The sequence below is a fragment of the Pteronotus mesoamericanus genome, unplaced genomic scaffold, assembly GCF_021234165.1.
Source record: "Pteronotus mesoamericanus isolate MK-2021 breed Mesoamerican mustached bat unplaced genomic scaffold, CSHL_Meso_final scaffold_533, whole genome shotgun sequence".
Classification (NCBI taxonomy): domain Eukaryota; kingdom Metazoa; phylum Chordata; class Mammalia; order Chiroptera; family Mormoopidae; genus Pteronotus; species Pteronotus mesoamericanus.
The window spans coordinates 3,651,058-3,666,975 of record NW_026555320.1 but is presented as its reverse complement, the minus strand read 5'-3'; the positions used below and the strand labels follow the sequence as shown (position 1 = coordinate 3,666,975).

The following is a 15,918-nucleotide window of genomic DNA, read 5'->3' as shown; positions in this document are numbered from 1 at the left end:
AAGAAAATGAAAAATAACAAGCGTTGGCAAGTATGCAGTAAGTGCATTGCTGGTGGAAATGTAAAATAGTACAAAATAGTTTGGCAGTTCCTCCAAAAGTTAAACATAGCATTAACAATGACGCGACAATTCCACTGCTAGGTATGTACCCAAGAAAAAAAGAAAACATATGTCCACTTAGAAACTTGTACATGAATGTTACAGTGACATTATTCATAAGAGCCAAAAGGTGGAAACAACCCAAATGCTCACCAATGGATGAATGGATAACCTAATTGTGCTGTGTATATATACAAGGAAAAATTATTCATCCAAATGTCCTAACAGATGAATGGATTAATTATGCTTTATTCAATGGAATATTGTTCAACAATAAAAAAGAATGAAATTTTCATATACAAAAAACATGGGTGATTCTCAAAATAGTTGTGTTGAGTGAAAGAAGCCAAAGATATTTTAAAATAGTACATATTGTACGATTCTTCTTATATAATTCTAGAAAATGAAAGGTAATCGGTAGTGACAGAGCAGCAGCTGCCTTGGCGGTGAGGGGCGGAGAGTAGAGTACACTTGGAGCTTGATGGCTATGTTCATATCTTGATGATGATTATTTCATGGATGTCTACATAACATCAAGCTGCATCTTTTAAGGTGTTCAGTCGACTATGTCAATTACACCTCAATAAAAAAGAAAAGAACATTTCTCCAAGTGTTTTTATTTTTTTTAAAAAGTTGGGTTCTCAAGTAGAAGAAAGTACTTTCATCAAAGTTAAAGATAGCTCATTTTCTCCAGCAATGGGTTTTTGGCTTTCAAATGTAAACAATTTTAGGCAAATTCACTGTCTAAGATTTATTGGGCTCACATAAGTAGTAAGTGAAAGGACGAAGCTCCGTCTCACAGACTCCGAGCCAGTGGCAGTTCGGGTGCTCCGGGGCCCTTAGATCATGGTGTGAAGGCTCAGAACAGCTGCGGAAATGCAGAGAGGGTTCCATGCCCCATCTTCCCTCAAACATTCGAGCCCCCATTGTTCAAGCACATGAGGAGCCGCGTGGCTGAGCTTTGTCAGTTCTCAAGTATGATAGACAAAAGGGGTTAAATACCCTGCTTTTATGTTGGTATGATATGTGGTGCAATCCATGACCTTACCACAAAGGACACAATAGTAGTCTTAAAATTGGTAAAATATTTCTTTATTGTTCACATATAAATAAACTTTTCATCTATGCAAAACCGGCCTCAAATCAGTACTCAGTAGTCATCATTCCATTGATATCCCTCCATCTCTCCTGTCTCGTCCTTAAAACTCTGTCCCTCTGAATGTTGGTAGCTCCATGTCCCCATCAGTCCCTACCTATGTGGCCATTGTAGAGAAAATGTCCTTAGTGACTGAGTAAAATGAAGCAACTAAAGATTTAAGTGAGGGGAATGTATGTGATGAGAAGACAGAAGGGAGAGGGAGAGGACTGGGAAGTAGTTATGAAGCATCTCACAAAAAGCTGATGGTGACTACAGACGCTAGAAAACAGTAGGGAGAGTCTAGGGGAAAGGTAAGAATAAGAAAAATGGAATCAAATACTGCTGGGGCTGCAAGAAGGAGAAAGACTGAGGGGAAAAGGAAATTTAAAAAGTATAAGATTATTGGAGTTGTCAGCATACTGTCCACCAAGTGGCGGGAACAGAAGCAGACTGCAGAGGGTTGAGGAGCGTGTGGGATGGAAGGAAGCAGTAGGTAAATGGGGATTTCCAGGTTTGTTAAAGAAGAGAGACAGTAGGTGCAGAAAAAATAGAAGAGATAGTTTTTAGAATAGTAATAATTTGAACATGCTTATATGCTAAGGGAGTGGACTCAGTAGAGAGGGATTGGTTTAAAACAAATATAATTTGTAATCACTAATATATAATTCCTGAGATGTAGGAGGGACTGGGATCTCACAATACAGGAGCAAAGGCACTGGGAGAGAAAAACAGGGAAGAGAAAGCTGGTCAACACCGTGGACAACTGGCCCAGTTTAGCTGGAGGTCCTCTACTTCCCAACAGAAGCCAGAAGGCTGGGTATTTCCCTACTGGTTTCTATCATCCATTGTCAAGCATTTGCCAAGGAGATAGAATTCCTTTGGGGTCCAAATTTGCATATTGCAAGGTTTCCTACATGGCATCAGCAGAGAAACTCCTGGGAGAAGCCAAGAGGAATGGGAAAAGGAACTGTCTGATCCCACTTGGGTGTAGCAACAGTCTGGGTAGGAATGTGGCCAAGCATCCCTGACCAGTGAGGCTCAGCCTGCACAGGTTCGATTCCTGATCAGGGCGCAAGCCTGGTTTCTGGGTCTGGTTGAGGTCTGGGTAGGGGGAGAGGCAACCAATCAATGTTTCTCTCCCTCTCTCTCTCCCTCCCTTCCACTCTCTCTAACTATAACTAAATAAAGGAGGGTGTTTTTTTTTTTTAATTTTATTTAAAGATTGTGGACAAGAGCTTCTGGGAGGCGGCATTAACGCTGTCCGAGGCTGCCCTCCTGGGCCGTGCCTGGGGGAGCAAACATTCCCCTTGGAGCGCTCAGGTCACAGAGCCAGGCCTTCGGGCTCAGCCACAGTCTCCACTTGACTCCACGGAAGCGCGTTCCTGGGGGAAAACTCACTCTACTGCAACTAGACCAGAGGCCTTAACTGAGTCTCATCTCCATCCTTGAGCAATAGACGGCAGTTCCTTCCCCAGAACCACCACGTGCAAGTCCGAGAAGCTCACCCACTGGGGAAAGGCAGACCTTTATCTCCAGCGCCTGGTCCCTCACCACCCAGGTGAAGAGCTGATCGCAGCGGGCGCCCTTGATGGCTACCCCGCGGTGTGGAGGGATTAGCAGAGGGGACATTTTCCAGGGGACTTTGGAGTTTGATGGGTATTGGATCTTGGTGACCTCAGAACCCGGCCAACCATGAGCGTGAAGTGCTTCTCTGTGGGTGTTTAACAGAACGCCCGGCCCCTCCCTCCACGGTCACCACCTGCTGAGCAGGGACAGCTCCAGGAGCATCCCTAGCCAGGTGCACACAGATTACATCCCCTTGAGTTTCTACTTTGGACTCAAAGAAGAAAGCGGGGGGAGGGGACTGGGCAGAGCAGGCAGAGGGGCATTGGGGATGGGGTACCCGAGGGAGGGGCGACTCTGAGAGGGGGGACCCTGTCCTGGGCCCCATGTCCTTGCTGATTCCCTTCATGCAGTCCTGCAGGGAACAGCGGCTCCGACCCAGGCCTGAGCTTTGCTGCACATGCGCGCACTGTGCGCACGCAGACACACGACAGCCTGGACTCCAAGGCTGTGAGAAAAGGAGAGACACGTGAAACTGAAGCCTGGCGACATTGCTTTCACAAGACTTTATTTTTCATAGAGCAGAAGCTGGAGCTAGCGCAAATCCGACCGTTAAAACTCTCCCTGGGCTCAAGTTAAAAAATAGTATCTTCGATCATTCAGATCCATCTCGGCCTCCACCAGGGTGGGCGTCTCACCAACCAGCGGCGCCTGACATTCTGCACCTGTGCACCAGGAAGAAAGAGGCTGCTAGAGGGGGCTGGACCCAGGGTCAAGACCATTCCCAACTTGACCTCCCCTTCCAGGGCCACCTGAGGAGCCTCACGGTGATATTCCACCCTCTAGCTGGGACCCTCAGAACATGTGGTTGAGTCCCGACATCCATAATCAGATGAGGAAGCGGAGAACCCAGATGGCTAGTTGCTTCTCAAGGTCACACAGCCCGTCCCAGCAACCGCAGGCCACAGCATGTCCTGCAACCCCATCACTTGGAGCCCCTGGCTCTCCAAAGTCCGCAGGGGTCAGGCTCTACGGGACGGCTGCCGAAATACAAAGTGCTGGGCCCCACCCCAGACTGGGAGGCAGCGGGTCTCAAGGGGCCTGACAACCGGCGTTGCCACCACCTTCCCGGGAGAGGACGGCCCTTGGACAACCGCTGCTCCGGGGCCTTGCAGAGCCAGTCCTGGGGACCTGGGGCTCGGGCTGAGGGAGGAGCCCAGGGCACGAAGGGCTCTCTCTGCCCTGGATGGGGCAACGGTGAACTGGTCCACAGGAAGCTCCATGCACCCCCGCTCGCGGGCCCCGACAGTGGGAGAAGGGGCCACTTACGTCCACACAGTTGATGTCAAAGGGGCCATTGGCCTGGTCCAGGGTGACGGTCCCCGAACACTGTTTCACCAGCTGGAAAGACGAGGCCTGAGGTCAAACTGGGATCTCTGGGCTTAAACCGTCCAGCCTCACCCCGGTGACGGGAACGGTTCCGAGGACGCCTATGGATCAGCGTCAGGGGAGGCCCCGTCGGCCCCGGGCCCCAGCCTCACCCCGTTCTCCTGGAAGGCACACTGCTCGGGCGGCAGCTGCGTCGTCCTGGGGCACACAGTCTCCTTCACCGTGAAGCTCACAGGCTTCGGGCTGTTTGGGTCCTCGTCCTGACGGAAGAGACAGTGGGGAGACCAGGCTGGGTACCTGCCAGGCTTCTTCGTCCTGTCTCCCCGGGCCCCTCATTTCACAGTCCTGGCTACTTCCCTGCACCGGGTGGGGTGTGGGGCACAGAGCGGAGCAGGACAGGGCCCATCTCTGTCCCCAGCAAGCACACAGAGCACAGGGCAGAGCTCAGACAAGCTCTGGGCCTCAAGGGATGTCAAGACCCTTCTGCAGGAAAGACAGTGTCCCGAGAACCTCAGGGCCCACCAGGGCACTTCCCTGTGTGAGAGATGAGCAGGAGCAGAGACAACTGGATGCAGGGAAGTCACGTCCCAGACCCAGTGGCCCCACCCTTGTTCCGGGGATTCCAGAGTTCCCTGAAGCCTGAATGGGGGTATGGAGGGTACCTCTTAGCACACTAGAGATTCTAAGGAGGCAGCTGTCCTCTTCGAAGGAACACAGCTCTGGGAAGGTCTCCTGGAAGAGGTGGGGTCCCACGGAAAGGGAGGAGTGCCTTCCGGAGCCCAGCCCCTGCATGAGCACACGGGGTGGCAGCGTGGCCCCTGGCTGGTCCAGAGCCTCCCTCCCGAGTGCCCTGCCCCACTCACTGCACTGGGCGGCTGCGAGTCCAGCTGCAGGAGGCGGTAGAGACTAGCCTCCGAGGACCGCTGGTTGAAGGCCTCCACGGCACGGAGCACGGCCTCGTTGTAGCTGAGGGCCTGGGCAGTGGCTGGCGGCGTCGCCAGGCCCAGCAGCAGGAGCATCAGTGACCAGCGCGCCCAGGAGCGGCCGTCCCTCTGGGCCTCCATGGTTCCCGATTGTGCGTCCTCCCAGCCTGTGCCACCCTCCTTTATGCCCGACAGTGTTGCAATGGCCCTACCAGGAGGCTACCTGGCCCCCCCCCCCCCCCCGTCACCGGCCTCCTGCCCGTGCTGGGCTGGGCGGGAGCTTGCCTCAGCCCCGCTGTTGCCTCACGGGGCTCGCTGGACTGGGGGCTCGGCTGGTCCCGTGTGTGCCGCGAAGAAAGGGTTTCTCCATCTCCTTGACAGCATCCTGGTCGTTCCGGGGCCCCTCAGGGAGTTTCCCCGGGGTTGCTCCAGAGAGGTGAGAGGTCCAGGAGAGAGGAAGGAGCCAGGCGTCCGTCCTGCGTCCCTCTCCCCACTGTGGCCGCCTCAGGAATTGGGGTCCTGCCACGTTGAGGCAGCAGATAGTCAGGAAGGAGCCAACTCCAGAGGTGCCCCAGGGATAAGATAAAGAACAAGGATAAAGGGCGGAGACCCTGTTCTCCGACTGGTGGTTTCTGCTTTTGGAAAAGCGTTGAATCCTCGTGAATCAGGAATGCGCCTGTGCAGAAGATGCTGCCTGACCCCCGCTTCATTCAAAGAGCCTTAAAATAAATTGGCATTGTGGGACCTCGTTCCCGAGCCAGGGAAGGAATCATGGGAGACCCACCCTAAGGAATCGAAGCCCTCTCCCCCCTCAGTCCTGGCTGCTGTGAGGCTCTGCTCTGCTCAGAGTTGGTGCTCCCATGTTCTGCGTGGCTTAATTTATCTGCTTTCTTTCACTTTCTGCTATAGACTCTGTAGTTTCAGTTCAATGTTTGTCTGCAGTCACCACGACCCTGGGTTACCTGTGCCCACCTGTGACAACGTGATCACCACTGAGTTCTCGTTCCAGTCCCTACAGCCCACCCAGAGGGCCCTCAGGTCAGGCTGGTCGAGGGAGGAACAGTCACCGCTGGGTCTGCAGACTTACCTGCACAGCCAGTTCCGTGGAGTATGCCAAGGCCACTTCACCCGCTCTAGCCCCAGTCTGCGGTCAGTTCAGGCGCTCGGGACCACTGTGCCCTCTCCTGGATTCTTCTCTAGTACTTTCTGGTCTGTAAACATGTCCAGCCACCGCTAGATGTGGCCTGTTGCCCAGACCTCTCTCCTGCTCCGGCTGAGCAAGGGCCCTCTCCAAGGACACTCGCCTGCTCCTTTGCTGCCACAGGCAGGGCACTGCCGGCTGGCCAGCCCTCGCCGGCCCGGGGCCGCTCTCAAGCCAGGTCGTTATCTCCCCAAGTGAAGGGGACCCCTTGTCCTCCTAAACTTTCCCCGCCCCATCATCCCCTGAGGCCGCTCTCCTGGTTTCCCTCCTGCCTCCCCTGTAGCTCCTTCTGGGTCTCCTCCCACGCCCCTTCCCTTAGCCTGGAGGGCCTGCAGAGCGCCTTGCCGGTCCTCTTCTCTTCCCATGGGTCACATCTCTCTGGGCACAAGCTCTCTCAGGTCCTCAGTTATCTGGCAGAGATGACAGCTGGTGCGTCTCTGAGTTCCAGGTGTCCACGATTAGCCCTGGCTGCCTGGCTCAGAGCATTCAGCGTTTCCTGCAAACCAAAGGGTCGCTTTTTGGATTCCCGGTCAGGGCACAGGCCTTGGCTGTGGGCAGGATCCCCTGTGGGTAGCGTGGGAGGGACAAACACATGTTACTATTTCTCTTACTCTCTTTCTCCCTCCCTCTCTGCTCTCCAAAAATAAATAATAAATAAAATCTTAAAAAAAAAAAAGGTTCCGGGATTAGCCCTGGCCGCCCCCAGGCCGCCTGGCCTGCTGTTTGCTGGCTGCCGGCTGCACGACAGCCCCTCGGGCCTCCGGCACCGCCCCTGCCCTGGCTCCTGCCACCACCTTCCCTCCTCCTAGTGCAGCCACAGCCTTGGACTCCACCTTCTCCAGGATCCAGGCTCTCCCCGGACCACAGTCCGCTTGCCACGCCATTGCCTAGGGGCTTCTTCTGCCTCCTGATGTGGCCATTTCACGCCCCACCTTCAGGAGCCCACGCCCCGCAGGCTGGCTCAGGGCCGGGCGTCCTGCGGCCCCCGGCGCCCTCCCCGCAGCCCTGCGAGCCCCAGGAGTCACGCGGCTCCTGCATCCGGCTACTCGGGCCCTCGGAGCCTCCTGCACTTCGCCCCTTCTTCTTGGCCCGCTCTTCTGGCTGTGCCACTGTCCGTGCCTTGACACCAGACCGGCATCCTCCTCCTCTCTGCTCCCACTGTCTTCAGAATATGGCCTGTGGTTTGGGCCCCCATGACGCCCTGGTCGGTGCTCCCGTGGGAAAATGAGGCTGGGTGGCTGGTGTGGGAGGAGGAGGGAGCGTTAAGGAGGCGAGAACAGGCCCACGTGGCAGAGGGGTACAGAGGCCCAGAGAAATGTTCTCCCCCAGCTCCCCTGAGCAATGAATGGCCATGCAGCCATGAGGCCTGAGGTAGCTGTGGGACCCTTGGGCGCTGGCCATGACCCCTTGGATGACGGCCCGGATGCCACCACTGCTTGCGCACTCGGCCTCGGGAGAAGGAAGGAGCAATGGGCGTGTGCGCAACCCTGTTTCTTAGGCCCGATGTTGCCCCACTGGGCTCTTGATCAAGCCGGCCTTGCACATCGGGGCCCCTGACAGTGGTTTCGAGGGCAGTCAGATCAGGACATGGGACCCCTAAGATCTTTCCAGAATCCCTCACCTTTTTCTGACTTCATGGTCCCATCGATCTAAACTGGGAGAGAAGTAGGTTCCCATGTGCGTCTTTAGACGAGGGCATGTGACCAGCCCAGTCCTGCTTCCCTCTGGGTCAGGCCCAGCAAACTAGGGCCCCTTTCCTCCTGATTGAAGGGGACACTATAGATTGTCCATCAAGCACCTGCTATTGTAACAGGGCCAGAAGCTGCCCCCAAGGGCTGGTCAGGTCCTTTGACGCTGGGTCAGGCAAACAGGCGTTGGCATCATCGGGCAGCCGCTCACTGGAGGCGACTCCTTTGAAAACCCCTGTCCTGGGCGGCACTCTCAGCGGCACATGCGTGTCAGCCCAGCTCGAGGTGCCGCAGGCGGACGAGGGAGAGGGCACGGGCCACCCGTCAGAGTGTCCCCCTCGGGCCTCCAGGGATTTTGTTTGGAGGAGAGAAGGACAGACAGGCAGAGACGCAGGCAGAGAGGCAGAGACAGAGGGAAAGGGGAGAGGGAAGAGGAGCCAGGTCTGGGGTGGGCAGGACCCCGGAGGCTGCGGTCGCCAAGCCCTGGATGGTCGCGCAGATCTCTGGGCACCTTCCTCTCGCCCACTCCTCACCCAGGAAACAGCACAGAGCGGCCCGACAGATGGGAGCAGAGGGTCCTTCAGAGGCTGGTGCAGGGGTGTCACCACCTCCTCTCCCAGCTGGGGCGCCACCTTTCCCAATTTCCCTCTATTTCTCCTCCCACTGGGTACAGCCAGCTGCGCTTCCCCACCCTGCCCCGTGATGCAGCCCCTCCTTCCAGGGGCCCCCCACAGCCAGGGGCGGAGCCCACCTTCTTCTACCTCCAGAGCCCTCAGGTGGTAGGACTACGTGTCTCAGGGTCCACCCCACAGACAGCTCGCTCGGGGACACCTCTGGCTGCTGGCGCTGCCCGCATCCTTCTCCCACGCCCACCAGGGACGGTGTCACGGTGCTGAGCCTTCCAAAAGGCGGGGTTTGGGGTCTCTCTCAGCTGCGCGATAGAGCTTTCTGCAGCGAAGGGACCGCTCTGTATCGGGTAACTATTCAACACTCACGGTTGTTGACAACTGGAAAGAAGGCTAGTCCTACTGAGGAACTGATTTTTTAATGTTATTAACTCAAACACGAGTGGCCACAGGCATGAAGAACTGCGGTGGAGACCCTTTTTCCTTGGCTTCCTTGAAAAAACTCTCTCCTCCTTCGCAGTGTCACTCTCTGAGGGGTTTATGGCAAATGGATGGCCCCGGCACCCGCACCGCATCAGCCCTGGGCCCCTCATTCAAGGCCAAAGGGGGCCTCTGAGGTCCGGGAGACACAGGTTTTGGGCGCGCCCTCGGGGGCTGGGAGAGCGGGGCGCTCCAAGGGGGCCGCTCCCTGAGGCCACGTCCTGTCTCCCGGGCACCACGTGACCTCTGCCCCGGCCCGGGGGGTGGGGGCCCTGCGTAGAGGCCTGAGGCTGCCCTGACCCTCGGCCGAATGTCCCCAGAACTTCATCTGGGACAGGCAGGGAGAGGGGAGGCTCTTTCTTTTTCATACATGAGTAAGCCCAGGCCAACCTAAGGGAGGTGAAGCAACTTGCCCAAGGCACCGGGATCCTTGAAGACAGATGGGAGGCCGAGACCCGGGGCACCGCAGGCTCTCCAGCCAGCAGCTCACCCTCTCATCCCCCCCAACGCCCTCCCAGAGCACCTGATGGGGTAAGAACAAGCAGAAATCATTTTCAAAAGGATAAGCTCTGACACCATGCAACCTGGAAAAGCCATCCCTGGGTGTTTACTATCAAGAAATGAAAGCAGGTCTCTAAGCAAAAACTCATATGAGAATGCACGTTGAAAATATATTGAGAATACTGAAGAAGAAGAACATAAAATGAACACCAGGATCAAGAAGAAGGACAGAAGGGAGGAAGAGGAGTAAAAGGAAGTTTAAGAGGAGGAAAAAGGATGAGAAGGAAAAGAAGATGAAGAAGGAAGAGGAGGAGAAGAAGAAAATAGTCAATAACCAGGGACACCCCGGTGTCCCCTGCCAGGCTCCTCACACTGGGCCACCCACACGCGTTCTGCAATGCTCCTGGGCAGGAAAAAGGAAGGAACTGCCAGCACACACACTCAGAAGCACCTCACAAACATGAGGGTGAGGGAAAGAAGCCAGAGGCAAAAGGTCATGATTGTCTGCTCCTGTCCAAGGGAAATCCCCAGAAAAGGCAAAGCTCCAGTGAGAGGATGTCGACCAGTGGCCACCAGGCGCCCGGGTGAGCAAGAGGGGACTCACCGCCAAGGGGTGAGAGGGAAGGTTTGTGTAGTGAGAACGTTCTACATCGTGACTGTGGTGGACGTTACACGATTGCATACATGTGCCAGAACTCACGAAATGATGCCTTGAGTGGACTTCAGGGTATAAAATTGATACCTCTGTTTTCAAAGCAGCGGAGTGAGGAGTAAGCGGTGGCAATGGGCGGGCATATTTTCCCAGGAAGGCGCGTTGTTCCCCCTCCCCAACTCCAGGACAGCGGAGCCTGATCTCAGAGGAGCTGAACGTGCAGAAGACTCTGAAGGTGGGGAAAAGGAGGAGCCCTGGGGCGGCTGCCGCTTGTCCCCCACCGCTGGAGGCCGAACTGAGGGTCCCAGGGCCGGGGGGGCCAAGCCCTTGCTGAGGAGACACTGTCATGGGCCAGGCACAAGGCCCTCAACTTCCAATCCTTGTCTGTGAAGTCAGTGTGGGCTTCACTGCAGACGTGGGCACTTCTCGAACTTGCCCTCCTTCACAGAACACACAGGCGTCCCAAAGTCCAGGAGATGCCCAGGTGTCCGGATTTTTGGCTGAAAAGGAGGGCGTGGTTGCACCCCCGGCTTCCTCTAGGGCAGGGTTTGTTCACGGCTGAGAAGAGTTCAGTCCTGGCAACCAAGTCCCCATCCCCCCATCCCCCTCTCCCGCCACACACACACACACACACACACACACACACACACAAGCAGCATCTTGCCTTATGTGGGCATTTGTCAAACAGCTACCAGCTGGTTGGCGCCACAGGCTGTAGCTCAACCAGGATGGGAAGGTACCCCAGAAACAATGTTACCTCCTGGAGGCCCAGACACAGAATGACCACTCTGGCCTCCAGCACATAGTGTTTCCCCACGTCCCGGTACGTTCTGTGGAGGACACAGCACCCAGGGGCAAGCAGGAAGGAGGGCCCAGCTCTGATCCAGGAGCTCTGACCTCCAGAGAGGACCTCAAGAAACCTCACAGGAAAAATAGGCCCATTGGAGCGAAAGCCTCCCCTGCTCCGGAACCAACTGTGGCTCCCTACTGCCCCCGAGACTTCCATTCCCTGTCCCCTGCCTCTGGCCTAACTCTGGCCCCATCCCCTCCACCCACTGGGAACTCTCCCTCAGCTGCCCAACACGGGGCACAGTCTCCCAGGCGTACATGTGAGGGCAGCTGCACACACTCTGCAGTGTTACCTCGTCGTGGGGCCAGGGAGCGGGGCAGCAAGGATGAGCCACCCGGCACATCTCTGCAGCCCCCTTGACTTCACACTTTGGAAAAGGGTTTCTGCTACTTGCTTTGCTGTGTCTTTTTGATGTGTTTGTGAAGCAGACATGTCGAGGTCATTCCTCCCACTTCTTGTGGGGTAAAACTGAGACCGAGGGTGGTCCTGAACTGACTGGATGGCTGAGGTGGTCAGGCATCACATTGCAAGTGGAAGTCTTGCTGGTTTGATGCCGGCCAGGGTACATGCAGGGTTGCTGGTTCGGTCCTGGTCGTAGTAAGGAAGAGAACCAAACAATCATAAATCGATGTATCTCTGTGACAATGATGTACCTCTCTCTCTCTTTCTTCCTCTTGTGTATCAATCAATCAATCGATGTTAAAAAAAGAATAAAGAATGAGGACAAGAGCTTCTGGGAGGCGGCATTAACGCTGTCCGAGGCTGCCCTCCTGGGCCGTGCCTGGGGGAGCAAACATTCCCCTTGGAGCGCTCAGGTCACAGAGCCAGGCCTTTGGGCTCAGCCACAGTCTCCACTCGACTCCACGGAAGCGCGTTCCTGGGGGAAAACTCACTCTACTGCAACTAGACCAGAGGCCTTAACTGAGCCTCACCTCCATCCTTGAGCAATAGACGGCAGTTCCTTCCCTAGAACCACCACGTGCAAGTCCGAGAAGCTCACCCACTGGGGAAAGGCAGACCTTTATCTCCAGCGCCTGGTCCCTCACCACCCAGGTGAAGAGCTGATCGCAGCGGGCGCCCTTGATGGCTACCCCGCGGTGTGGAGGGATTAGCAGAGGGGACATTTTCAAGGGACCTTGAAACTTTGTGGGTATCGGATCCTGGTGACCTTAGAACCCAGCCAAACATGAGAGTGAAGTGCTTCTCTGTGAGTGTTTAACAGATGCCTGGTCCCTCCCTCCACGGTCACCACCTCACGAGCAGGGACAGCTCCGGAGCATCCCTAGCCAGGTGCACACAGATTACATCCCCTTGAGTTTCTACATCAGACTTACAGAGGAAGTGGGGAGCGAGGGGACGAGGCAGGGCCGGGGGTGGGCGGTGGAGATGTGGTATCGGGGGAGGGGACGACACTGAGAGTGGAGACGCTGTCCTAGACCCCCTGTCCTCTCAGCCTCCCCCATACCGTCCTGCAGGGAACACCTGTCCCACCCAGGCCTCAGTTTTGGCGAAACGCGTGCGTGGACGGTGCGCATGCGCACACAGAACAGCCTGGACCCCGAGGCTGTAAGTGAGGGAAGGAGAGACATGTGACACTGAAGCCTGGTGGCATTGCTTTCACAAGACTTTATTTTTCATAGAGCAGAAGCTGGAGCCAGGGCAAATCCGACCGTTAAAACTCTTCCCTGGCCTCAAGTTTAGAAAATAATATCTTCGATCATTCAGCCCCATCTCCTCCTCCCCCGGCGGGGAAGTCTCCCCGGCCGGTCCCCTCTCCCCCCTCTTCTGGGCCGACCTCTCCCCCGCCGGTGGCCTCTTGGGAGACGTCTGACATTCTGCACCTGTGCACCAGGAAGAAAGAGGTTGCTTCGGGGGTTTGGACCCAGGGTCAGGACCGCTTGCCAACTAGACCTCACTTTCCCGGGGCCACCCCGGGAGCCTCACAGCTACATTCCACCCTCTGGCAGGAACTCTCAGAACACGTGGTTGAGTCCCGAGACCCATTATAGATGAGGAAGCAGAGGACCCAGATGGGTAGTGGCTTCCCAGGGAAATACAGCCCATCCCGGCAACGCAGGGCAGACCATGGGCTGAAAACCCATCACTCTCCAACGTCCGCAGGAGTCAGGCTCTACGGGAAGGCTGCTGAAATACAAAGTGCTGGGTCCACCCCGAGACTGGGAGTCAGCAGGTCTGAGCTGGCATTTTCAAAACGTTACAAGGGGAAAACCGCACTTTGACAATCATGGCTCCGAGGCCTTGCAGAGCCAGTCCAGGGTACTGGAGTCCAGGCTACGAGAAGAGCCCAGGGCACGAAGGGCTCTCTCTGCCCTGGATGGGGCAGCGATGAACTGGTCAATAGGATGCTCCATGCACCCCCGCACACAGACCCCGACAATGGGGAAGGGGCCACTTACGTTCACACAGTTGATGTCAAAGGGGTCGTTGGCCTGGTCCAGGGTGACGGTCCCCGAACACTGTTTCACCAGCTGGAAAGACGAGGCCTGAGGTCAAACTGGGATCTCTGGGCTTAACCGTCCAGCCTCACCCCAGTGAAGGGAACGGTTCCGTGGACGCCTATGGATCAGCGTCAGGGGAGGCCCCGTCGGCCCCGGGCCCCAGCCTCACCCCGTTCTCCTGGAAGGCACACTGCTCGGGCGGCAGCTGCGTCGTCCTGGGGCACACAGTCTCCTTCACCGTGAAGCTCACAGGCTTCGGGCTGTTTGGGTCCTCGTCCTGACGGAAGAGACAGTGGGGAGACCGGGCTGGGTACCTGCCAGGCTTCTTCGTCCTGTCTCCCTGAGACCCCATGACACAGGCCCTGGCTATTTCCCTGCACCGGGTGGGGTGAGGGGCACAGACGGAGGAGGTCAGGGCCCATCCCTGCCCCCGCCCACATACAGGGCACAGGGAGGACCTCGGACAAGCTCTGGGACCCGAGGGACATCAGGGGGGCCTCCTGCAGGAAAGACAGTGTCACGGAAATCTCCGGGCTCAGCAAAGCCCTTGCCCGTGTGAGAGACGAGCAGGAGCAGAGACAGCTGGAAGCAGGGGAGTCACGTTCCAGACCCAGTGGCCCCACTCCTGTTCCCGGGACTCCCAGAAGGCCCTGAGGCCACCATGTGGGTGTGGAGGGGGTACCTCCTCGCACAGCATAGACTATAGGCAGGAGGCTGTGATTGGGGAGGGAACACAGCTGGGGAAGGTCTCCTGGAAGAGGTGGGGTCCCACGGAAAGGGAGGAGTGCCATCCCGAGCCCAGCCCCTGCATGAGCACACAGGGTGGCAGTGTGGCCCCTGGCTGGTCCAGAGCCTCCCTCCCGAGTCCCCTGCCCCACTCACTGCACTGGGCGGCTGCGAGTCCAGCTGCAGGAGGCGGTAGAGACTAGCCTCCGAGGACCGCTGGTTGAAGGCCTCCACGGCTCGGAGCACGGCCTCGTTGTAGCTGAGGGCCTGGGCAGTGGCTGGCGGCGTCGCCAGGCCCAGCAGCAGGAGCATCAGTGACCAGCGCCCGCAGGAGCCGCGGTTCCTCTGTGCTTCCATGGTCCCTGAATGTGCGTCCCCCCAGCCTGTGGGACCCTCCTTTATGCCCGACAGTGTTGCAAGGGCCCGACCTTGGGCCTTCCTGCCCCGCCCCGGCACCGGCCTCCTGCCCGCGCTGGGCTGGGCGGGAACTTGCCTCAGCCCCGCTGTTGCCTCACGGGGCTCGCTGGACCGGGGGCTCGGCTGGTCCCGTGTGTGCCGCGAAGAAAGGGTTTCTCCATCTCCTTGACAGCATCCTGGTCAATCCGGGGCCCCTCAGGGAGTTTCCCCGGGGTTTCTCCCGAGAGGTGAGAGGTCCAGGAGAGAGGAAGGAGCCAGGCGTCCGTCCTGCGTCCCTCTCTCCACTGTGGCCGGCCCAGGAATCGGGGTCCTGCCACGTTGAGGCAGCAGATAGTCAGGAAGGAGCCAACTCCAGAGGTGCCCCAGGGATAAGATAAAGAAGAAGGATAAAGGGCGGAGACCCTGTTCTCCGACTGGTGGTTTCTGCTTTTGGAAAAGCGTTGAATCCTAGGGAATCAAGAATGTGCCTGTGCAGAAGATGCTGCCTGACCCCTGCTTCATTCAAAGAGCCTTAAAATAAATTGGCATTGTGGGACCTCGTTCCCGAGCCAGGAAAGGAATCATGGGAGACCCACCCTAAAGGAATCGAAGCCCTCTCCCCCCTGAGTCCTGGCTGCTGTGAGGCTCTGCTCTGCCCTGCTCTGCTCAGAGTTGGTGCTCCCATGTTCTGCGTGGCTTCATTTATCTGCTTTCTTTCACTTTCTGCTATAGACTCTGTATGTTCTGTTCAATGTTTGTCTGCAGTCACCACGACCCTGGTTACCTGTTCCCACCTGTGACAATGTGATCACCACTGAGTCCTCCTTCCAGGCCCCACAACCCACCCAGAGGGCCCTCAGGTCAGGCTGGTCGAGGGAAGAACAGTCACCGCTGGGTCTGCAGACTTACCTGCACAGCCAGTTCCGTGGAGGATGCCAAGTCTACTTCACCCGCTCTAGCCCCAGCCTTTGGTCACTTCAGGCGCTCGGGACCACTGTGCCCTCTCCCGGAATCTTCTCTAGTAATTTTGGTCTGTAAACATGTCCAGCCACCGCTAGATGTGGCCTGTTGCCCCGACCTCTCTCCTGCTCAGGCTGAGCAAGGGCCCTCTCCAACGACACTCACCTGCTCCTTTGCTGCCACAGGGAGGGCACTGCCAGCTGGCCAGCCCTCGCCGGCCCGGGGCCGCTCTCAAGCCTGGTCGTTATCTCCCCAGGCGAAGGGGGC

The 15,918-nt window shown here is 57.0% G+C and overlaps 2 protein-coding genes across 2 annotated transcripts; both read right to left on the bottom strand.

Moving 5' to 3' along the window:
- Nucleotides 1-3,459: 3,459 nt before the first annotated feature.
- LOC129087657 (cathelin-like) lies at nucleotides 3,460-5,253 on the bottom strand. Its single transcript, XM_054594601.1, has 4 exons — nucleotides 5,053-5,253; nucleotides 4,342-4,449; nucleotides 4,130-4,201; nucleotides 3,460-3,525 (listed from the first exon to the last, which is right to left on the bottom strand). The coding sequence occupies exons 1-4, from the start codon at nucleotides 5,251-5,253 to the stop codon at nucleotides 3,460-3,462; spliced, it is 447 nt and encodes a 148-aa protein (XP_054450576.1).
- A 5,411-nt stretch (nucleotides 5,254-10,664) lies between these two features.
- LOC129087656 (protegrin-2-like) lies at nucleotides 10,665-14,652 on the bottom strand. The gene is made up of 7 exons (XM_054594600.1): nucleotides 14,452-14,652; nucleotides 13,739-13,846; nucleotides 13,528-13,599; nucleotides 12,906-12,951; nucleotides 12,576-12,579; nucleotides 11,018-11,090; nucleotides 10,665-10,760 (listed from the first exon to the last, which is right to left on the bottom strand). Exons 1-7 carry the CDS (start codon nucleotides 14,650-14,652, stop codon nucleotides 10,665-10,667), a joined length of 600 nt encoding a protein of 199 aa, XP_054450575.1.
- Nucleotides 14,653-15,918: the final 1,266 nt, after the last annotated feature.